This window comes from Oncorhynchus masou, chromosome 29 (assembly GCF_036934945.1).
Source record: "Oncorhynchus masou masou isolate Uvic2021 chromosome 29, UVic_Omas_1.1, whole genome shotgun sequence".
Taxonomy (NCBI): domain Eukaryota; kingdom Metazoa; phylum Chordata; class Actinopteri; order Salmoniformes; family Salmonidae; genus Oncorhynchus; species Oncorhynchus masou.
In genome coordinates this window covers 74,309,263-74,333,758 of record NC_088240.1, presented here as the reverse complement: position 1 = coordinate 74,333,758, position 24,496 = coordinate 74,309,263, and the positions used below count along the sequence as shown (strand labels likewise).

The following is a 24,496-nucleotide window of genomic DNA, read 5'->3' as shown; positions in this document are numbered from 1 at the left end:
TTCATGAGATTCCAGTGTCCTAGCGAGGCTGGTAAGAACAGAGCAAAGCAGTACAGTAGCAGGGAACACTGGTCTCAGCTGTTATAGTCTGATGGAGGGGAGAGAGACGCTGGGCCCATGAACAATTTATACATCATGAGGCAGGCAACCATGACCCTCTCTTCATTACTGCACTGGCCCAGGGCCCGCAGGCATACGCATAATGTTAGCGTAATGTTGTTATACCAACCACTGGGAGAGTCAGACCATTCCAAAAGCTCCACTGTAAGATCTAAGATGGATGCCTGTCGTCTGGTTTGCTGGTAATGGGGGGAACAGTGAGGGGCTTATGATTGGTGTCAATGGTCAAAACTACCCTGCAGTGACGAGTCATATGATTGCCATATGTCATCCAATACAAGGCCATTACCATGGATCTGAGGGGTCTTGTGGAATAGATATATCATTAAATGCAAGACTATTACTATTGCTACATAGGCCTACAGACACGTGAAGGATCGGAGGGATCTTATGAAGGACATTAAATGTAGCATTAAAACATGACAGTGATTTCCATATATCATTATATGTACAGCGTGTTCAGAAAGTAGTCAGACCTCTTGACTTTATCACATTTTGTTGTTACAGCTTTATTCTAAACTGTATTGAATAAAAACAATCCTACTCATCAATCTACACACAATACCCCATAATGACAAAGCAAAAACAGTTTTTCCCCGAATTTTTTGCAAATGTATTAAAAATTAAAAGCTGAAATATGACATTTACATAACTATTCAGACCCTTTTCTCTACTTTGTTGAAGAACCTTTGGCAGCGATTACAGCCTCAAATCTTCTTGGGTATGACACTACAAGCTTGGCACACCTGCAGATCCTCTCAAGCTGTCAGGTGGGATGGGGAGCGTCGCTGCATAGCTATGTTCAGGTCTCTCCAGAGATGTTCGATCGGGTTCAAGTTCGGGCTCCTGCTGGGCCACTCAAGGACATTCAGAGACTTGTCCCGAAGCCACTCCTGCTTTGTCTTGACTGTGTGCCTAGGGTCGTTGTCCTGCTGGAAGGTGAACCTTCGCCCCAGTCTGAGATCCTGAGCGCTCTGGAGCAGGTTTTCATCAAGGATCTCTCTGTAAAGGCCTGATTGCTGGAGTGCTGCAGAGATGGTTGTCCTTCTGGAAGGTTCTCCCATCTCCACAGAAGAACTCTGGAGCTCTGTCAGAGTGACCATCGGGTTCTTGGTCACCTCTCTGACTAAGGCCCTTCTCCCCCAATTTCTCAGTTTGGCCGGGCGGCCAGCTCTAGGAAGTGTCTTGGTGGTTTCAAACTTCTTCTATTTAAGAATCATGGAGGCCACTGTGTTCTTGTGTTAAAGCTCTACGGACAATTCCTTTGACCACACGGATTGATTTTTGCTCTGACATGCACTGTCAACTGTGGGATCTTATGTAGACAGGTGTGTCCAATCAATTGAATTTACCACAGGTGGACTCCAATCAAGTTGTAGAAACATCTCAATGATGATCAATGGAAACAGGATGCACCTGAGCTCAATTTGGAGTTTCATAGCAAAGGGTCTGAATACTTATTTTAAATACATTTGCAAACATTAAAAAAACTTTTTTCACTTTGTCATTATGCGGTATTGTGTGTACATTGATGAGGACATTTTTTATTTAATCAATTTTAGAATTAGGCTGTAACGTAACAAAATGTGGAAAAAGTCAAGGGGTCTGAATACCTCCCGAATGCACTGTTTATGGCCTCTACTGATGCTATGTACAGTGCATACAGGGTAATGATCATCATTCAGAGATTGTGCAGAGTAGAATACTATGAAGGTGGTCCTAGTGAGTTCTAGTATATTAGAGGCAGAGATAAAATATGGGAAAGAGAGGATTTGAAAGCAGACAAAGTTTGGACTGAATTCAAGCTCTTACTCGACCTTCTTCACCTGACAGACAGGGGTGCCCACACACACACACGCACGCACGCACACACAGAGGAACAGTGGGGCAATGACTCTGAAGGACACATGTTTATCTGGCCATTCAGGGGATAAGACACACGAACAGTGTTTCCTGGTTACAAGGACAAAGACAGAACCCTCTTTCTGTGAGAGGGAACGAGAGAGTGAAAGGGAGGCTGTAGAAAGACATATGGAGCAAAGGAGAGAAAGAGAGAGGGAGAAAGAGAGACATATATAGGGAGGGAGAGAGAGGAGTAAAACAGGGATCTAGGCTAAAGAGGGAGCATTGGAATTTGCCTGGGGGGAGAGGAGAGAGGAGAGAGGCTGGGGTCAGAGGTGACTGTGTAGAAGGGAGAAGTGAGGGACCAGGGGACAGACACACAATCGCCTCAAAGGGACCCTAAATGAGCTCTCTAACCTTGTGAACCCCCCACCATTCACACACCCACACGCAGACACATACATACACACACACACACACACACACACACACACACACACACACACACACATGCAAACAGCATATCGGAGCAAGGTGTCATCTAAAGAGGGGGGCTGTAGAGTGTGTGTTTAACCCCAAAAGGATACTCAACGAACTCAGCACAAAGACATCTCACTAAGGCAGGCCATTCAATTGGCTTATCAAAGTTTCACACCCTCTCGGTCATAAATACTAATTCTCTATGACAAGCCATTATCTTAAATTTTCTAGTTGTCAGAGATAATACTCATTAATTCAGGCCATTGTAATCATAATGACTTTATATTAATTTGGCCGTTGTGTTTCTCAACCTCCTGAATATGTACATAAATCTGCATGTTAAAGATGTGATTAAAATGATTTATATAATGGATAATGAACATATCAAGGGAATAAACTTTGGAGAGTAGCAGAAAGCAAAGACAGAATATGGTGCCAGGGCTTTTCAGAAGACAGGGCCAGACAGGAGAGGAATGGCAGGGCTTTTCAGAAGACAGGGCCAGACAGGAGAGGAATGGCAGGGCTTTTCAGAAGACAGGGACAGACAGGAGAGGATTTGGCAGGGCTTTTCAGAAGACAGGGCCAGACAGGAGAGGAATGTCAGGGCTTTTCAGAAGACAGGGCCAGACAGGAGAGGAATGGCAGGGCTTTTCAGAAGACAGGGACAGACAGGAGAGGATTTGGCAGGGCTTTTCAGAAGACATGGCCAGACAGGAGAGGAATGGCAGGGCTTTTCAGAAGACTGGGCCAGACAGGAGAGGAATGGCAACGGTAGACGGCAGACAGTTCAGAGAGGATGCGGGGGGGTGAAGTGGAAGAGGGAGCGACAGAGACCTGAGGAGAAAGAGGAAGGTAAGGGGTGAGAATAGCCCAGTAGCCAGTATTTAGATTTCTAGATAGGTGGTGTTTTCTGTCTGCAAACAGGCACACAGCTTAATCACCTTTGACAAGTTTGTTGTTTTACCCCTATTCTTTATTCTACTTCCACCCTCTCTCTCTCCAGGGTCCCTCTCTCTCTCTCTCTCTCCAGGGCCCCTCTCTCTCTCTCTCCAGGGTCCCTCTCTCTCTCTCTCCAGGGTCCCTCTCTCTCTCCAGGGTCCCTCTCTCTCTCTCTCCAGGGAGGGAACCTGGAGGGCGATAAATGATAAGGATGTTAAGCTTGAAAGGGCTGGTAACTGTGACAGCATGGAATTCAAAGGAGGCATGGAATTCCAGGGTCCCTCTCTCTCTCCAGGGTCCCTCTCTCTCTCTCTCCAGGGTCCCTCTCTCTCTCTCTCTCTCTCTCCAGGGCCCCCCCTCTCTCTCTCCCTCTCTCTCTCTCTCTCCAGGGTCCCTCTCTCTCTCTCTCTCCAGGGTCCCTCTCGATCTCTCTCCAGGCTCTCTCTCTCTCTCCAGGGTCCCCCTCTCTCTCTCCAGGGTCCCTCTCTCTCTCTCTCTCTCTCCAGGGTCTCTCTCTCTCTCTCTCTCCAGGGTCCCTCTCTATCTCTCTCCAGGGTCTCTCTCTAGGGTCCCTCTCTCTCCAGGGCCCCCCCCTCTCTCTCTCTCTCTCGCTCTCTCCAGGGTCCCTCTCTCTCTCTCTCTCTCCAGGGTCCCTCTCTCTCCAGGGTCCCTCTCGATCTCTCTCCAGGCTCTCTCTCTCTCTCCAGGGTCCCCCTCTCTCTCTCTCCAGGGTCCCTCTCTCTCTCCAGGGTCCCTCTCTCTCTCTCCAGGGTCTCTCTCTCTCCAGGGTCTCTCTCTCTCTCTCCAGGGTCCCTCTCTATCTCTCTCCAGGGTCTCTCTCTAGGGTCCCTCTCTCTCTCTCTCCAGGGTCCCTCTCTCTCTCTCAATTCAATTCAGTTCAAGGGGCTTTATTGGCATGGCAAACATGTGTTAACATTGCCAAAGCAAGTGAGGTAGATAATATACAAATGTGAAATAAACAATACAAATTAACAGTAAAAATTACACATACAGAAGTTTCAAAACAATAAAGACATTACAAATGTCATATTATATATATATATATACCGTGTTGTAACAATATACAAATGGTTAAAGTACACAAGGGAAAATAAATAAGCATAAATATGGATTGTATTTACAATGGTTTGTTCTTCACTGGTTTCCCTTTTCTTGTGGCAACAGGTCACACATCTGGTTGCTCTGATGGCACACTGTGGAATTTCACCCAGTAGATATGGGAGTTTATCCAAATTGGGGTTGTTTTCAAATTCTTTGTTGATCTGTATAATTGAGGGAAATATGTGTCTCTAATATGGTCATACATTGGGCAGGAGGTTAGGAAGTGCAGCTCAGCTGCAGCTTAAGTTTGGGTCAGTCACAGTGGTCAGGTATTCTGCCACTGTGTACTCTCTGTGTAGGGCCAAATAGCATTCTAGTTTGCTCTGTGTTTTTGTTCATTCTTTCCAATGTGTCAAGTAATTATTTTTTTGTTTTCTCATGATTTGGTTGGGTCTAATTGTGCGAGTCCCCTAAGAAGAAGAGTCCCCTAAGCAAGCTGTCCTGGGGCTCTGTGGGGTATGCTTGCTTTTGTGAACAGAGCCCCAGGACCAGCTTGCTTAGGGGACTCTTCTCCAGGTTCATCTCTCTGTAGGTGATGGCTTTGTAATGGAAGGTTTGGGAATCGCTTCCTTTTAAGTGGTTGTAGAATTTAACGGCTCTTTTCTGGATTTTGATAATTAGTGGGTATCGGCCTAATTCTGCTCTGCGTGCATTATTTGGTGTTCCACGTTGTACACGGGGGATATTTTTGCAGAATTCTGCATGCAGAGTCTCAATTTGGTGTTTGTCCCATTTTGTGAAATCTTGGTTGGTGAGCGGACCCCAGACCTTACAACCATAAAGGGCAATGGGCTCTATGACTGATTCAAGTATTTTTAGCCAGATCCTAATTGGTCTCTCTCTCTTTCCAGGGTCCCTCTCTCTCCCCCTCGCTCCAGGGTCCCCCTCTCTCTCTCTCCAGGGTCCCTCTCTCTCTCTCTCCAGGGTCCCTCTCTCTCTCTCTCTCTCTCCAGGGTCCCTCTCTCTCTCTCCAGGGTCCCTCTCTCCCTCGCTCCAGGGTTCCTCTCTCTCTCCAGGGTCCCTCTCTCTCTCTCTCTCTCCCCAGGGTACCTCTCTCTCTCCAGGGTCACTCTCTCTCTCTCTCTCTCTCTCTCTCTCTCTCTCTCCAGGGTCCCTCTCTCTCTCTCCAGGGTCCCTCTCTCTCTCCAGGGTCCCTCTCTCTCTCCAGGGTCCCTCTCTCTCTCCAGGGTCCCTCTCTCCAGGGTCCTTCTCTCTCTCCAGGGTCCCTCTCTCTCCCTCTCTCTCTCTCTCTCCAGGGTCCCCCTCTCTCTCTCTCTCTCTCTCTCTCCAGGGTCCCTCTCTCTCTCCAGGGTCCCTCTCTCTCTCTCTCCAGGGTCCCTCTCTCTCTCTCTCCAGGGTCCCTCTCTCTCTCTCTCCAGGGTCCCTCTCTATCTCTCTCCAGGGTCCCTCTCTCTCTCCAGGGTCCCTCTCTCTCTCTCCATTGTCCCTCTCTCTCTCTCTCTCCAGGGTCCCTCTCTCTCTCCAGGGTCCCTCTCTCTCTCTCCAGGGTCCCTCTCTCTCTCCAGGGTCCCTCTCTCTCTCCCTCTCTCTCTCTCCAGGGTCCCTCTCTCTCTCTCTCCAGGGTCCTCTCTCTCTCTCTCCAGGGTCCCTCTCTCTCTCCAGGGTCCCTCTCTCTCTCTCTCCAGGGTCCCTCTCTCTCTCTCCAGGGTCCCTCTCTCTCTCTCCAGGGTCCCTCTCTCTCTCTCCAGGGTCCCTCTCTATCTCCCCATCTCTTCTTTGAGAAAGAGAGAGAGACTCATTGTCTCGATGCCAAGTCATCACCTGTGTTTGTCTGTGTAAAAAGCATCTGTTCTGTGACCTGCCTCTCAGCCAACCCCCACCAACCCCACCCTCTCTCTCTCTCTCCAGGGTCCCTCCCTCTCAGCCAACCCCCACCAACCCCACCCCCTCTCTCTCTATACAGGGTCCCTCCCTCTCAGCCAACCCCCACCAACCCCACCCTCTGTGACAGGTGGGGGGAATTGAGGCAGCAATCCACCAATCGAGCAAAGGAAAGACACACACACACATGGTGCCGGGCTGGCTGGGCGGTACACTGCCAGTTAACACCACCTGCCTCAAACACAAACACAAGATGACAGATCAGTTGTGACTGCACACAGAAACCAAGTAGCAGGACACACACACACACACACACTCATGCAGACCCAGTATTGTACCAGACTACATCCATTTTGTCAGCGTTTTCTATTCAGGCCAAGAGTAGGTGCGGCCACCTCCTATCTACAGTACTGAATGGCTAAAACACTATGATATGCATTAAGTTAATTTGATAATTGTTTCACAGTGGTAATTGCTGTTGTTGGGGACCACACCGGTAATTATCTCTTTGCCCCCCACCCCCCAACCCCCACATATACACAAATAAAAGGCCAGAATAAAATACTGTCATTAAAAGCAAGCTCTTTCTCCCTCCATACTGAGAACAATGGGAGATGGGAGTAAAGCCTAGCAGAACAGCTTGGTGATAGACAGAGCCTCTGTCTAACAGTAGCAAGTGAACAAACAGCACTCACCTCTTCTGGTGCATTCCACACATTTCTCCCTATCACTCAAGGACATGTTTACCCTTCTCCACCTCCTCAAAATTACAGAGTAGAGAAAGAGAGGGTGCCAAGGGAGGGAGGAGGGAGGGGTTCAGGTGTTCCAGAACAGATGTTATTCAAAAACAGGGAGGGAGAGGAAGAAACAGAGAGAGAGGGGGATGAGACAGAGGTAGGTAAGTCTACTGATTAATATCACCTGAGAGACGGGGGAAACTTGATGGAGCGGCGTTATGATGATTGATGAAAAATAGATGAGACAGTCTTGTATACATTTGACAAGGGAATACACCGGCAGAGCTGGCCAGTGTACCTACACAGATGCACACACACCAGAGCTGGCCAGTGTACCTACACAGATGCACACACACCAGAGCTGGCCAGTGTACCTACACAGATAAACACACCAGAGCTGGCCAGTGTACCTACACAGATGCACACACACCAGAGCTGGCCAGTGTACCTACACAGATAAACACACCAGAGCTGGCCAGTGTACCTACACAGATAAACACACCAGAGCTGGCCACTGTACCTACACAGATGCACACACACCAGAGCTGGCCACTGTACCTACACAGATGCACACACACCAGAGCTGGCCACTGTACCTACACAGATGCACACACACCAGAGCTGGCCAGTGTACCTACACAGATGCACACACACCAGAGCTGGCCACTGTACCTACACAGATGCACACACACCAGAGCTGGCCACTGTACCTACACAGATGCACACACACCAGAGCTGGCCAGTGTACCTACACAGATGCACACACACCAGAGCTGGCCACTGTACCTACACAGATACACCCACACCAGAGCTGGCCACTGTACCTACACAGACGCACACACACCAGAGGTGGAAAAACTTTTTAATAGTCGTACTTGAGTAAAAGTAAATGCAATACACAAGATGGCACAATTTCCTTATTATTGAAGTATTTATTTTTTGACAGCCAGGGGCACACTCCAACATCATTTACAAACTAACTGAGTCTGCCAGATCAAAGGCAGTAGGGATGACCAGGGATGTTCTCTTGATAAGTGTGTGAATTGGACCATTTTCCTGTTCTGCTAAGCATTCAAAATGAAACGGGTACTTTTGGGTGTCAGCGAAAATGTATGGAGTAAAAAGTACATTATTTTCTTAAGGCATGTAGTGAAGTAAAAGTAAAAGTTGTCAAAAATATAAATAGTAACAAAGTGCAGATACCCAAAAAAACTAGTACTTTCAAAAGTAGTACATTAAAGTATTTTTACTTAAGAACTTTACACCACTGACACACACACAAAGCCCCAGTAGTCAGTGGATGAGAGATTGGCAAACACAGCAGGCTTAGTGTTCAGAAATCAACACTACACACATGGTATCACGCAAACACAGAAACAATACACACTGTCTCTAACACCCAAACACAAACACCCAAGCCAGTACAAACAGCTACACTTGTTAGTAACAGTCTCAGAGCAAATATGGCAATCTGTTTCATTTCAGCTTTGCTGTGTGTGGCCATGGAATAGATGAGTACAACTGAAAGGTTTGAGTAGGCCAGTGGTGGCTGGTGGCACTTTAAATGGGAGGAGGGGCTCATAGTAATGGCTGAAATGGAATGGTATCAAACACATCAAACACCTGGTTTCCATGTGTTTGAGACCATTACATTCACTCCATTCATTATTATGAGCCGTCCTCCCCTCACCAGCCTCCTCTGGAGTAGGCCTATTACACCATCTCTAAATCCTAAAAAGGGAATTCATTAAACAGAATGAAATGACCATATGGCTGTTTTAACTTTTACATCATGGTGGTAGCCTAATCATTTGATTGGGAAGATCCACGTTATTGCACAACTGACATTTAAAAGATTTTGCCGACATATTCAACATTTATCATTAATGTGTTCTCCGCGAACTTGGGAACGGTGCCTGTAAAACGTGCATCGTGATCTGATTGAATCTGGCCCCTTGTCTCACTAATCTGGAAAATGCAGCACAAAATTATTGCGTAATTGCGTCAGGGATTTTAGCCTCACAAATGTCCAAAAAACGAATGTTCCTAGTTGCATGGCTGTGAAAATGTGCTGAAACCATTTGTCTCAGTGCATCAAGGCTGTACCCGGCTGTGATTGGGAGTCTCATAGGGTGGCGCACAATTGGCCCAGCATTGTCTGAGTTTGCCCGTCGTTGTAAATAAGAATTTGTTCTTAACTGACTTGCCTAGTTAAATTAAGGTTAAATAAATAAAAATAAAAGATGTCTTGTTCCACCTCTAGCATGAGACCATAAATACTAGTCAGTCATCTCTTGGATGGCAACCCAATAAGTGAAAACAGTCCCTGTACTGTGTCGCTCTCTGGTGGATGTCTGAGGTACAACAGGGGCTGTCTCATAAGGCATTAGGTTAAATCCTCTGCTTACGTCGTATTGCAGGGGTTTAGTTCATCTTTTGCCATGCTAACACCTGTCCAGTCCTGCTTCCAAGTATTAAACAAATACAAATGAAAAGATGTCTTGTTCCACCTCTAGCACAAGAGACCATAAAGACAAGTCATATCTTTGGATGGCAACCCAATAGGTGGCAAGGAATCATAAGCATTGGGCCTGTGTATTTTAATGACTGAGGAAATACTGGTATTGACTTAAAGTGGTAAAAACCAATCATGCCTTTATAAGAGGCAGCCAGTCTGGACCAATCATGTATATGAACACTAGATTGCAAACACTATGCATTGGCCAATGGGAAGCTTTGAAGCCAGAGTCCGCCATATTGGACTAAGAAGGTGGAATTCTCCATAGGAATTAATGGAATCCTACATTTTTTGAATGTAACGTTTCATGGCATCACAAACGGGCTCAATGGGTGACATGTCTGGTGAGTTTGCAGGCCATGGAAGAACTGTGACATTTTTAGCTTCCAGGAATTGGGTACAGATCCTTGCGACATGGGACCATGTATTATCATACTGAAACATAAGGTTATGGTGGCGGATGAATGGTGCAACAATGGGCCTTAGGACCTCGTCAAGGTATTTCTGTGCATTCAAATTACCGTCGATAAAATGCAATTGTGTTCGTTCTCTGTAGCTTATGCCTGATCATATCATAACCCCACCACGGGGTACTCTGTTCACAACGTTGACATCAGCAAACCCCTCACCCACATGACACCATACACGCGGTCTGCCATCTGCCCAGTAAAAACCAGGATTCATCCATGAAGAGCACTTCCAGTAGTCGGTGAGCATTCGCCCACTGAAGTCAGTTACAACACCGAACAGTCAGGTCAAGACCCTGAAGAGGACAAGCATGCAGATGAGCTTCTCTGAGACGGTTTCATCAGCTATCCAGCAGGTGAGGAAACCGGGTGTGGAAGTCCTGGGCTGGCGTGGTTACACGTGGTCTGCGGTTGAGGCCAGTTTGACATACTGCCAAATTCTAGAAAGTGACATTTGAAGTGGCTTATGGTAGAGAAATTAAACATTCAATAATCTGGCAACAGCTCTGTATAGAATGAAGAGATGACAGGTGACAAGCTTAGGCCCAAAATAAACCCATAGGAACAGATTGGTCTTCTGACAGATTTGAGCTCAAAACAGCTCGCGTCACCTCTTCCTCCAGTAGTTGGAGAGGACATCACTGTGCATTTCAGGAAGTCCAAATCACATTGACAGGAAACAGACTTTGCACAGCACTCAAACCCCTCCCTGAGACATTTCTGCTGGGTGAGCTGTAGTAGTCTTCAGACTCCTCTAGATGGCACCGTCGCATCAAGCTATATTCTCATACACGTAAGAATCTGAGAATCTTCCCACGGCCGGTGTCACAACTAGCAGCCCATAGACCACGATGACAGAACTTTGAAACTATGCAGTTAAACTCAAATGACAAATAGTTTGTGTTACCATTATGACAGAGTAAGAATTGAACTAAGCTCATGAGGCAAGTAATATTTTGGAAGTTTTTGAATTCAACAAAAACCACATTGTGTAGACTAAACAGACTGCCATGCCATACCAAAAACTCCTACACTTCAATCCAGTTCCCCAAATGACATCAAGACCAAAGAGGTTCCATATCTAAACATTGGTATGCAAAACCATAAACCCATGGACCCAACCACAGGTTCCATCCATTGTTAGTCAAATGAAACCTGATCAGGTTTGAAAGAAGCACAGACAAGATTTCACCTTCTCCAAAAAATATTTATTAAACTGTGGGGACAGCCTTCGGGGGCAACTTCGCCGCTGCGACCTGGGGAAGCAAATCAAAACATGACATTTAGTGCTGCAGATTTGTTCCGAGGTTACTCCAGTGGGTAAGTAGGCTCTCGATCTGACAAAGTAATGAGGCCCACATCACACTGGAATAAAACTTGGACATTGACTTCACTAGAACCCACAGAAATGCCAGTCATGTCACGACAACACATGGCATACCTGGCTCCTTGGGATAAAAACTATTTCTAAACCATCAAAAACATCACAGGGGGGAGCAAAGCGATGACACCACCATGTAACAGCCAGGGAGGGCCAGGTTAGTGCATCTAAATTCAGCTCATCACAAAGGATCAAGAGGGAGAAGCTGAACCATACGGTGGATTCAGTCAGCATGAAATTCCCTCTGCTTGTTTACCCTTGAATTGTCACACCGTTGTTCCTCTTAGGCAGACAGACTGCTGCCGACAGGGGCTGAGCTGCTGTTTGTTTTTGCCACAGAAAAAAAAAAAAAACTAAGACTGACACTCATTATGCAGGCTGAGAGGCTCAGGAACAGAGTTAAAGACTATGGCTAGACCAAGGACAGCTGGCCTAATTCAAAATGCTTGGGCAACACTGTGCTAATGCTCTCATTACATGCACTGTGGGATGTTCTACCATCAAAGTGCAGGGTGACATGTTTTAGTGATGAAATAAACTTATTTTTTGCAACAAAACATGTTTGAGTCTACTTTTTAAGGTAAGGGCCCACAGGCCTGATACGTTAAGGTACCGGTGAGCCTTGTGGATATAAAGCCTTTATTCCAGCCAGGCAAGGCAGCAGATAGCCTAGCGGTTAGAGCGATGGGCCAAAAACTGAAATGTTACTATTTTCGATTCCCCAAGCAGACAAGATCAAATCTAAAGGACAGAATAAGTTGCCCCTTCCCTCATTTGACCAAATTATCCCACTGTCCTGATTTAACCAATTTGTTTTGCCTTTGTCTGTGCCAGGCCTGTACAACCCATGGGCTCCCCAGAAGAAAAGTAACCAAACACTGTTGGCGGAGTAAAGAAAAGGGCCTCACCTGGCCAGCAATCCTGTCCAGATCTCTGGTTCCCTGGGCGGTTAGTCTGCGACCACTGTGAGACAAGAGGTTCAGTCAGTCAGCAACAGAACAAATTAATCACATTTGATTAGTCACATGCGCCGAATACAACCGGTGTAGACCTGACAGTGAAACGCTTACAAGCCTTAAACCAACAATGCAGATAAGAAAAATAAGTGAAAGTAAAAAGTAACAAATAAAGTGCAGCAGTAAAATAACAGTAGCAAGGTCATAGACAGGGGGTACCGGTACAGAGTCAATGTGCAGGGGCACCGGTTAGTCCAGGTAATATATGCATAGATGAAACAGAGTAGCAGCGTAAAAGAGGGGGGGCAATGCAGATGGTTGCCATTTTATTAGCTTTTCAGGGGTCTAATGGCTTTGGGGTAAAAGCTGTCGGACCAAGACTCGGCATGCAGTAACAGAACAGTATGACTAGGGTGGCAACTAGAGGTCGACCGATTATGATTTTTCAACGCTAATAACCAATTATTGGATGACCAAAAAAGCCGATACCGATTAAAATTGGCAGATTTTTTAACATGTATTTATTTGTAATAATGACAATTACAACAATACTGAATTAACACTAATTTTAACTTAATATAAATCAATAAAATCCATTTAGCCTCAAATAAATAATGAAACATGTTCAATTTGGTTTAAATAAAGCAAAAACAAAGTGTTGGGAGAAGTAAGTAATATGTGCCACATAAAAAAGCTAATGTTTAAGTTCCTTGCTCAAAACATGAGAACATATGAAAGTTGGTGGTTCCTTTTAACACGAGACTTCAATATACCAAGGTAAGAGGTTTTATGATGTAGTTAATATAGTATTTATAGGACTATTTCTCTCTATACCATTTGTATTTCATATACCTTTGACTATTGGATGTTCGTATAGGTACTATAGTATTGCCAGTGTAACAGTATAGCTTCCGTCCCTCTCCTTGCCCTAACCTGGAACACATCGACAACAGCCACACTCGAAGCATCGTTACCCAGCGCTCCACAAAAGCCCGCGGCCCTTGCAGAGCAAGGGGAATAACTACTCCAAATCTTAAAGCGAGTGACGTTTGAAACAGTATTAGCGCACACCCAGTTAACTAGCTAGCCATTTCACATTGGTTACACCAGCCATTAGGCTGATAGGCTTGAAGTCATAAACAGCGCTGTGCTTGTGAACAGCTGCTGGCAAAATGCACGAAAGTGCTGTTTGAATGAATGATTACGGGCCTGCTGCTGCTCGGTCAGACTGCTCTATCAAATCAGACTTAATTATAAAATAACACACAGAAATACAAGCCTTTGGTCATTAATATGATCGAATCCGGAAACTATCATTTCGATAACAAAACGTTTATTATTTCAGTGAAACACGTCCGGTATTTTATTTAACGGGTGGCATCCCTAAATCTAAAAATTCTTGTTACATTGCACAACTTTCAATGCATGCCATAATTACATAAAGTTCTGTCAAACTAGTTCGCAATGAGCACGGCAGCCCAAACTGTTGCATATACCCTGACTCTGCGTGCAATGAACTCAAGAGAAATTACCATTTCACCTGGTTAATATTGCCTGCTAAACTGGATTAGTAGTCATAACTAGTGATTATGATTGACTGATTTGTTTTTTTTTATAAGATAAGTTTAATGCTAGCTAGCAATTTACCTTGGCTTCTACTGCATTCGCGTAACAGGCAGGCTACTCGTGGACTGCAATGGTTAGAGCGTTGGACTAGTAACCGGAAGGTTGCAAGTTCAAACCCCTGAGCTGACATGGTACAAATCTGTCATTCTGCCCCTGAACAGGCAGTTAACCCACTGTTCCGAGGCAATCATTGAAAATAAAAATTTGTTCTTAACTGACTTGCCTAGTTACATAAAGGTATAAAAATGTTTAATATATATATTTTTTTTAATAATCGGAAATTGGCACCCAAAATACAAATTTCCGATTGTTATGAAAACTTGAATCGGCCCTAATTAAAATCGGCCATTCCGAGTAATCGGTCGACTTCTAGTGGCAACATCAACATCCCTTATACAGGTCGACTAACACCAGAGACAGGAACACTTTGGCAATGACACCACTACACAACCGCCATTTGATGAAATGTGCCCAACCATGTGCAGAAAATGCTACGAAATCAATTACCAAATCTGAATGAGCCTGGTCAGAGCACAAAAGTACATTTGTTATTTGCATGGAATCTGGATAATGAAATTGAGCACTGTAAGATGCTTTGTCTGTATACGGTTTTGTTCAGTGGGCACAAAAAGGTTTTAACAAGGGGCGAAAAATGTTAGCAACACATTTGGTCTTTGTTAAGCGTTGCATGAAAACCGAATGTATAATCCACAACCCAGCGGTGCTCTGGGTCCAGGACTAGGTGACTAAAACAGCTCATATCTGGTGTTTCACTCGGTTCTCAATAGAAGTAGAAATGTAGGATCGGCTTGCTTTCCCTAATCCTAACCACAAGGACCAATGTGAATGTCAACCTTGGCTCAGTGTCTAGGAACGTTTAACCAGCGTGGTTCTACTCACCCGTTGGGGTTCTTCTCCACCATCTTGAGAAGCTCGAGGGCCTGCAGCACCTTGCGGGCCACGTTTTTGGAGCCAACACTGAAGTGGGCGGGACACACACCGTTCCTCTGGCGACCACCATAAATTTTGGTCATGGAGCCCACACCGGCACCCCCACGCAGGTACAGGTGGCGCACTGTGGAAGCTGGGAGGGAAGAAGAGGGGTTAACACCACTGCTAGTCAGAGTCAGTGACCTTGTCCCATACTTCTGTACTAACAGTGAGGAAAATAATTTCAGGGCAATTTGGGTCTAAACCAATGCCAATAACAGACTGGATCTACCATACTACACTAACAGCCTGAGCAGACAGGTAGTCCTGAAGAGAAGAATGTCAATGATCAAAATCATACCAGCTCTGGTGTAGAACCAGTTCTCATCGCTGGGGGCCAGCTCCTTGTGTTTGGCCAGCTTGACAATGTCCACCCAATCTGGGACCTTCAGCTTTCCTGACCTGGAACAGGAAAAGCATGTTAGTCACTCAGAAAAGCTCAATGCATTCCTAAGCAAGAACTGAACATGGCTTCACATGTATGCGACTCACTTCTTCAGGAAAGCCGACAGGGCACGGACAAACTCCTGCTGGTTGACGTCTTTCACTGTGACACCAGGCATCTGCCAGAGGGGTAGAGAACTTCAGTATGAGGTACAATGCATGAATACTGGTTGTAGACTACAACGAATGTCCTGGGTAGATTGAGGTCCTGGGGCCATCCAATATGTAGCCTAGCTACTCAAGTAACTAACGTTATAGTTATGTGCAGACGATAGGATGACTCGACCGCCCCAATAATCAGAAAAGTTAAACTGATGATTACACGTATATACACACTACTATTGATAGTTTCTGCAAACATCACTACCTAACTAACTAGTAAGATGTTTGAGTTGACTAGCTAATTATATAGGCTACCTACCTTCCTGTCAGAGTGCCGATTGAAAATATGCACATCGTGATAACATAAATCCCTCAGTGCAGAATCTTGAATTATCTGAAGTCCAATTTAAGCAAATAACTGATATCAAGGCATAGTTGGGCAAAAGTGCTCACCAACTAACCGGCTACCGTTAAATAAAATGTGATGGTAATTAACTGGCTGGAGTTCGCCACAACGCTAGCAATGAACCTCAGTATAACCCCGAGACCTGTAACCACATCAGAAATTCGAGGCAGAAATCCATAAGGATCACAATTCAACATCAGACGAGCGTAACACATTCAAATGGAAGACACCGCTAGCGCAGATAACATAATTGTCTTGTCTAAAATGGACAAACATAACGCGAAATGTTTAGGCCTCAACGCAGAGGAATGGGGGCAGCCATCACTAGAAGGTATGTGCGAGTGCCGCATGCAATTTTATATATGCTAAATCATCTACAGGACTCCGTAGACTTTCCGGAAAACACTGTATTTGTTAAAGGATTGTTTAATGTATACGCGGTCAGTAATGGGAGAATAATTATCACGAAAATGTCATACAGTTGGTCAAATAAGGCCAGAGAACAGACATCCTTTACCTTGCTTGTGGACAGCGAGAGGAAGAGGATAAGACGGGGTTTCCAGCCCGTGTTTAAACGGGCGGATCGCGTTCGTTCTCGCGAGATATGATCTCACCCTGTACGTCGGTATTTTCATCACAAGATGCCCTGTTGATGAATTTCTAGCCCAATCAGAGTAGAACCTGATGCATTTCAAAGCAGCTTGCAGTGCCCAAGGTTATGGCTACATCACAATCAAAAGCCTTGAATTATGAAATTGTCTGCAAAAGAAGAGGCACGTGCCCTGGAGCAGCAATAGGAATTAATTAGCCGTTTTTTTGTGGTATATGGAAGTACTGTTTTATTGCGTCAATAGAATACTAATATCTAATGTTACTATAGTCTGCACAGTGAATGCAATAACCAAGATGCTGTAATTCAAAATGATGTTTTTATTATAATAATAATCTTGCGACATATCCTGTCAGTATTTGAAGATCTGTGAAATGCATTGTAACCATATCTTATTCTTAATTATTCAGCTTTAATATTGCAGATAGATTGTGGCCTCCATCAACGTAATTGTCTGCATCATTTTCAATCCTCCATATTTTTGGGGTAAATATATAGATAAAATACATGTATTTGTTTAAATATATATTTTCCTTATTTTTTTCCCCCCAACCCTACCATCCCTCCCCTAATTGGAGTAAACAACAATTAGGCTTCTACTTCCAGTTTATACATACTATATAAAACCATATCTTATTCTTATGGGATTTCCACAAATAGCCTACTGACAGAGATCATGATCAAATTCCTTTGAATTCTGCATGCAACAATCGTTCTTTATTTCCCATGGTACATGGGAACAATGCCAAAAAATGTGCAAAAAAAACCAATGCTGCTTAATTAGTTCTTATCCTAGAAATACATTTACATTTACATTTAAGTCATTTATAGTTGTGGAAAAATAAATGTATTGCTGCCTGAAACAAGACACATGGTCTCTTTTCACAGAACAATATAAAGGTTTGCCCTCCCTGTCCCTCTCTTATTTTTCTCAATTGTTTTTCTCTGTTCATCATCTCTTCCATCAGCGCCATTATGTTTACACACGTTTGAGTGTCTCTCTCTCTGTGTGTGTGTGTGTGTGTGTGTGTGTGTGTGTGTGTGTGTGTGTGTGTGTGTGTGTGTGTGTGTGTGTGTGTGTGTGTGTGTGTGTGTGTGTGCATTTGCACATGTTCGGTTGACTTGAGTGTGTGTGTCTGCGAGTATATGTGTTAACTATAACCTTGGTCTTTTTTTATTTACAATGCTTGTGGTGACCTTTGCACAGCTCGGGTGGAAAGGTTAGCACTGCTTCAACATTGACACAATTGATATGTTTGTATAGACACAACCAGGAGATAGGTGGGCAGAGAGGGTAATGACGGTTTATGAATGTGAGTTTATTCTGTCAGTCAGCGCAGAAGAATAGAGTGAGAGGAAGAGATAGGGAGGTAAAGAATGAGGGAAGGTTTACAGAGGACAGATTAGAACTGTCTTATATTTACATTTACATTTTAGTCATGTCGCAGACACTTTTATCCAGATCTAAACATCCCCAACATATCAGGTCATTTGGTATTTTCTCATTTATTCAACTGTTCTAAACAGCTATTTGGTATTTTATTAGGATCCCCATTAGCTGTTGCGATAGCAGCAGCTACTCTTCCTGGGGTCCACAAAATCACCATCTGTTCTCTATCCATTCTCCTTCCATTATATTCTCTATCACATTTTCTGTCATCCATTGAGCTTCCTACTATCTGATCTAAAGCTCTGGCTGTGTAGTGTGGCTGTGCGTCGGTATGCTTGTGTTGTCTCTCAATGCTTAATTGATTAACAAAAGTAAATTAATCACATTGAAAGCGACCAGTCACAGATTCAAACCGAAGACAGCCACATAAGGTGGAATGAACTCCATTAATTATTTCAAGGCCCTCCAAGGAGCAGGACAGGAGACAACTGTATCAACTGATTATGCAGCTGTATAAAACGATTATTCCAGTCAGTCATAATTATTATGAAAACGGACAACTTGTCGTCTGGAAGTCCTGAAAAGGTCAAAGTCATTATTCTGAGGAGACAGGTGGCATATTACAGAGCTAAATCTGCTATTTCAATATCCATCCGCTTTGCTTTATTTGAGACCATTGTTTGAAAATGTTCTGAAATTACCTGTCAATCACACTCGAGGAAGTTCACACCAATGTCTCCTGCTCTGTCTGTCTGCTGCAGTGTGCGATGTTAGCGGTCTGTTTCACAGAGCCTACCCTCTCTACACTGTGTTTGCATGGTGCTCACATCCTCTGTCACGTCCTGACCTTAGTTCTTTTTTATGTCTCTATTTTGGTTTGGTCAGGGCGTGAGTTGGGGTGGGCATTCTATGTTTTCATTCTATGTTTTGTTCTGTGTGTTGTATTTCTATGTGTTTGGCCTGATATGGTTCCCAATCAGAGGCAGCTGTCAATCGTTGTCTCTGATTGAGAACCATACTTAGGTAGCCTGTTCCCACCTGTTTGTGGGTAGTTGCTTTCTGTTTTTCACCTTATAGGACTGGTTTGTGACGTTCATGTCCCTTGTTGGTTTTTTTTTGTCATACAGTGTTCATTTTATTTAATTAAATTTACTATGAACACTTACCACGCTGCATATTGGTCCAATAATTCCTATTCCTCATCATCAGATGAAGAGGAGAGCCGTTACAGAACTACCCACCACCTAAGGACCAAGCAGCATGGAAGAATGGACTCCTGGACATGGGAGGAAATCTTGGACTGCAAGGGACCATGGGCACAGCCGGGAGGAAATCTTGGACTGCAAGGGACCATGGGCACAGCCGGGAGGAAATCTTGGACTGCAAGGGACCATGGGCACAGCCGGGAGGAAATCTTGGACTGCAAGGGACCATGGGCACAGCCGGGAGGAAATCTTGGACTGCAAGGGACCATGGGCACAGCCGGGAGGAAATCTTGGACTGCAAGGGACCATGGGCACAGCCGGGAGGAAATCTTGGACTGCAAGGGACCATGGGCACAGCCGGGAGGAAATCTTGGACTGCAAGGGACCATGGGCACAGCCGGAAGAGTATCGTCGTCCTGAAGAGGAGCTGGAAGCAGCCAAAGCGGAACGGCGACACTACATGGAGTTGGCTTGGGGGAAAAGTGCATGATAGGCAGCCCCAGAACTTTTTTTGGGGGGGGGAGATTGGCGGAGTCAGGTAGGAGACCTGAGCCATCTCTATGTTTTGTTCTGTGTGTTGTATTTCTATGTGTTTGGCCTGGTATGGTTCCCAATCAGAAGCAGCTGTCAATCATTGTCTCTGATTGAGAACCATACTTAAGTAGCCTGTTCCCACCTGTGTTTGTGGGTAGTTGCTTTCTGTTTTGTGTTTTTCACCTTATAGGACTGTTTTGTGTCGTTCACGCTCTTTGTTTTTTGTCATTCAGTTTATTTAATTAAATTTACTATGAACACTTACCACGCTGCGTGTTGTTCCGATGATTCCTGATCATCAGACAGAGGAGAGCCATCCTGGGGCGGCAGAGTAGCCTAGTGGTTAGAGCGTTGGACTAGTAACCGGAAAGCTGCAAGTTCAAACCCCTGAGCTGACAAGGTACAAATCTGTCGTTCTGCCCCTGAACAGGCAGTTAACCAACTGTTCCTAGGCCGTCATTGAAAATAATAATTTTTTTCATAACTGACTCTCAATCCATCTTTCTATTTTAGACACCCCACTCACTCTCTCCATTCTTGCCCCCTTTCTTCTCAAACTATTGCTCTTGTCTTTGTTTTTTAAATGTCCCAGGTAAATTGACTGAGAATGCTTCCTCATGTGCCCAATAATGTTTCTACCATATTTTGTGCAGCTACCATGTTGTGCTGCTGCCTTGTTGTGTTGCTACTATGCTGTGTTGTCATGTGTTGCTGCCATGCTCAATCACATTTATTTATAAAGCACTTTTTACATCAGCTGATGTCACAAAGTTATATACAGAAACTCAGCCTAAAACCCCAGACAGGAAAGCAATGTAGAAGTATAGTGGCTAGGAAACACTCCCTTTAAAGGCAGGAACCTAGGAAGAACCCTAGAGAGGAACCAGGCTCTGAGGGGTGGCCAGTCCTCTACGGGCTGTGCTGGGTGGAGAATATAACAGTACATGGCCAAGATGTTCAAATGTTCATAGATGACCAGCAGGGTCAGATAATAATAATCACAGTGGTTGTAGCGGGTGCAACAGGTCAGTTGGCTTTTCATAGCTGAGCATTCAGAGTTCGAGACAGCAGGTGCGATAGTGAGAGTTAGTCGAAAACAGCAGGTCCGGGACAAGGTAGCACGCCCGGTGAACAGGCCAGGGTTGCATAGCCGCAGGCAGAACAGTCAAATCTGGAGCAGCAGCACGACCAGTTGGACAGCTAGAAGTCATCCGGCCAGATAGTCCTGAGGCATGGTCCTAGGGCTCAGGTCCTCTGGGAGGGAGGGGAGAGAGAGAGAATTAGAGAGAGCATACTTAACTTCACACAGGACACTGGATAAGACAGGATAATTACCCCAGATATAGCAGACTGACCCTATTCCCCCTGACACAAACTATTGCAGCATAAATACTGGAGGCTGAGACAGGAGGAGTCGGGAGACACTGTGGCTCTGTCCGACAATATCCCCAGACAGTGCCAACCAGGCAGGATATAACCCCACCCACTTGTCTTAGGTCTCTCTTAATGTAGTGTTGTGGTGTTTCTCTTGTTGTGATGTTTCTTTTGTCCTATATATTTGTATTATTTTTAATTTCTAATCCCAGCTACCGTCCCCGCAGGAGGCCTTTTGCCTTTTGGTAGGCCGTCATTGTGAATAAGAATTTGTTCTTTAACTGACTTGCCTAGTTAAATAAAGGTAAAAACATAATAATAATTTACAACCTCACCTGGAAGCCAGTTTCATGGGAGAGCAGGGGATGAAAGAGCCAATTGTTCAATGGTAATAATTAGCTAGGGAGCCATGATAGGACATCCACTGTTGGGACAAGTGCAGAAGGAACTTTGATATCTTAGAGATACTCTAGGTTTGACACCTCAACCAGTTTCACTCTTGTCTTCCTCTCTCGTTTTCCTCTGCTACCTCCCCCACCTGTTTGTCTCTGTCCCCCTCTTAGGTTCAGCCATGGAGCACATGTGGCTGAACTCGGTGAGTCAGTGTGTGGTATCTGTGTCAGTGAGTGTGAGGATGTCTATGGGTGGTGGTAGGATGGAGGAGGCCAGGGTGGAGGTGGTCATACCCGGAGCGGAAGTGTTTCTGCCTGCCTGAAGTTGTGTCTGGGCTGGGTGGGGGCAGTGGGTGGTGCGGTGGGGGTTCCTGTCTCTGTGCTGCTGAACCTGAGGAGTCCCCAGTGCCTGTACACCTGCATCACCCTGGTGTGCTGTTCTCTGCTGGTCAGGCAGTTCACTGTCTGCCTGCTGCTGCTCATGACCCTCAACTCCCACATGAAGCACTGCATGGGGAGCAGGTGAGTCAGAGAGAGGGGGTTAAAAAGTACCAAAGCTAAATCAAGTGCACCTTAAAGAATTTGCCAAATGTTCTCAGGACTGCACTCTAGACCAGGGGTATTCAACCGGAGTTCCGACAAAAATATAAAAAGAAAACCAAAAAATATATACAAATATATATTTACAAATATATATTTGTATTAATAACGCTAGAAACAACAGAATAAACAATTATATTATTACATACAGTAGAAAACATGAGTAAATCTTATTTCTAATGATGATGACTTTATTTCTCAACTCCTTATATTGCGCTCATTACACTCATTGGAGCTCATTACATTCATTGGGAGGGATGGGCAAAAATGACTAACAACACAATGCAATTACAAAATACCACAAAGATCAATGTATCAATGTAAACTACCAAATACATTTGAAATCTATTTTAAAGACATATTTCAAATATATGTATCAGAAATACTGCCCATCTCTGCTGACTGGAGTATCTGACATAGGGTTTGAAAAGTACGGGTCACAGAAAGTGCAACTGGTTGCTGGTATGCTTTCTTGACTTGGATATACATTTTTGACAACAAGTGTTACCTTTTTTTTAACCAGCTAAACAGCTACTTTTAGCAAAAATGTGTTTGGAGTTACCTTTGTCTAGCTAATAGGCTATGTTAGTGTTTATACTTCCAATTATAATGTGGGGAGATAAAAAATAATGACAACCAAATCTATTCATTTTAAAATGTTGGTGAAGGTTACTTCTCCTCGCCATTATCATTCACCTGATAAGACAAGACGTGAAAAATGCATTTTTGGCTAACATAAGATGGGTCTCTAGGTCACCAGTTTTCCTCTGTGGGGGTCCTTGGGTAAACAAGGTTGAAGACCCCTGCTCTAGAACATCAGTGTATGCTGGCTTAATTTGACCCACTGGGTTCTCTCTCTGTTTCAGGTACAATTCACTGGTGACACGTCGGCGGGCCCTGTGTGTGGTCATGCTGTGCTGGGGGGCCTCTGTTCTCTCCGCATTTGCCAAGTTAATCGGCTGGAACATCCTGGCCACCTGGGGAGGGGAAGAGGGATGGCTGGATGGGCTTGGGGCTGGACGGCATCCCCCCAGGCAACTGGACCTCCCCTCCTCCCCGTCCGATGCCTCCCATGTACAACCAGGACCGCTCTGTGATCGGGAAGTACCTCCCTTACGGCGACTTCCTGTCCAAGGTCTATGTGGAGGATCTCCATAACTTCACCTAAAGAGAGCCATTGGGGGGTGTGTGCCACCGACACTGTCCTCAGCCCCCAGTTCCTGGTCTATGTCTATGGGGTGACCGTCTTCCTGCTCCCCCTAATAGCCTGCTGGCCATTTACCTAGCTCTGGTCTGTGTAATGCCCAGACAGGACCCTGTTGGTCCGGGCTCTGGCCCCCCAAAATGCTGCTCTCCCCGTGCCCACTCTCTGGGCCTCTCCCTCTGCCTTCTTGTCCTCCTGTGTCTGCCCCTTCACATCACCCACTCCCTAGGCTTCTCCCTCTGCCTTCTTGTCCTCCTGTGTCTGCCCCTTCACATCACCCCCTCCCTAGGCTTCTCCCTCTGCCTTCTTGTCCTCCTGTGTCTGCTCCTTCACATCACCCACTCCCTCCTGCTTTTCTCCCCAGGCACACTGCCCCCGACCTGGGCTTTCCCGCTGGTCTCGCTCCTGTCGCAGCTCTACGGTCTGGTGCCCCCTCTCCTCTTCACCATTCCCATACAACAGGTGGGGGCCAAGCAGGCCCCCCCTGCCTCTGCCCCACCTGACCCCCACAGGGGGTAAGACAGTGGGCGAAGCTCTTGTTCAGCTGTGCAGGGGGCATCCTGCTCACTCAAAGGGAGGCTGTGCCCAGACGTGTGTGTGTGTGTGTGTGTGTGTGTAACATGGAACGGGAAAACAGGGAAGGTGTGTGTGTGTGCTAACACATTGTTACAACACCAGCATTCCCATCTCATATGTTCTAATTCAATCTCTTAGGCTCTGTTTACACACATGTCTGATATGGTAATATATCAAAATTGCTGAACATCCAATTTCCCTGGAGGTTTGCCCACAAACATAAGTTCCAATCATTGTGTGTAAACAGCGCCATGTATCATTGTGTGATTCACAAGGAGCTTCTTTGTGTACGTTTCCCCATATATATATTCATCAACCTGTCAGCAGCACATACTAGACGTTAATTAGTTTTTCACACACTGCGCTGTTTAATTATTGAGTCCCATATCAAATAAGGTCACTAACCAGGCTTACGTCCAACCTTTTTATGCTGTGTAAAGTACATTTCAGATAAAAAAGGTCAAGACAGGCCTAATGGAAACATCTAATTTGTCAGTAGATGTTCCAAATGTCAGCCAAACAAAATACGCGAGACAAGCTGGGATCTTTTTGTGTCGGTAAAATTAATTATGTGAGAAATAGCAGAGGAAACGCCTTTACGCGCAAATATGCATATAATAACCATCATACTGAAGTAAA

The 24,496-nt window shown here is 45.2% G+C and overlaps 1 protein-coding gene and 1 pseudogene across 1 annotated transcript; one reads left to right on the top strand and one right to left on the bottom strand.

Moving 5' to 3' along the window:
• Positions 1 to 11,253: 11,253 nt before the first annotated feature.
• Positions 11,254 to 16,545, bottom strand: LOC135520512 (small ribosomal subunit protein eS19). Its single transcript, XM_064946115.1, has 6 exons — positions 16,490 to 16,545; positions 15,513 to 15,583; positions 15,322 to 15,422; positions 14,931 to 15,114; positions 12,357 to 12,411; positions 11,254 to 11,323 (listed from the first exon to the last, which is right to left on the bottom strand). The coding sequence occupies exons 2-6, from the start codon at positions 15,581 to 15,583 to the stop codon at positions 11,279 to 11,281; spliced, it is 456 nt and encodes a 151-aa protein (XP_064802187.1). The 5' UTR covers positions 16,490 to 16,545; the 3' UTR covers positions 11,254 to 11,278.
• Positions 16,546 to 19,232: 2,687 nt separating this feature from the next.
• Positions 19,233 to 24,018, top strand: LOC135519744 (uncharacterized; annotated as a pseudogene).
• Positions 24,019 to 24,496: the final 478 nt, after the last annotated feature.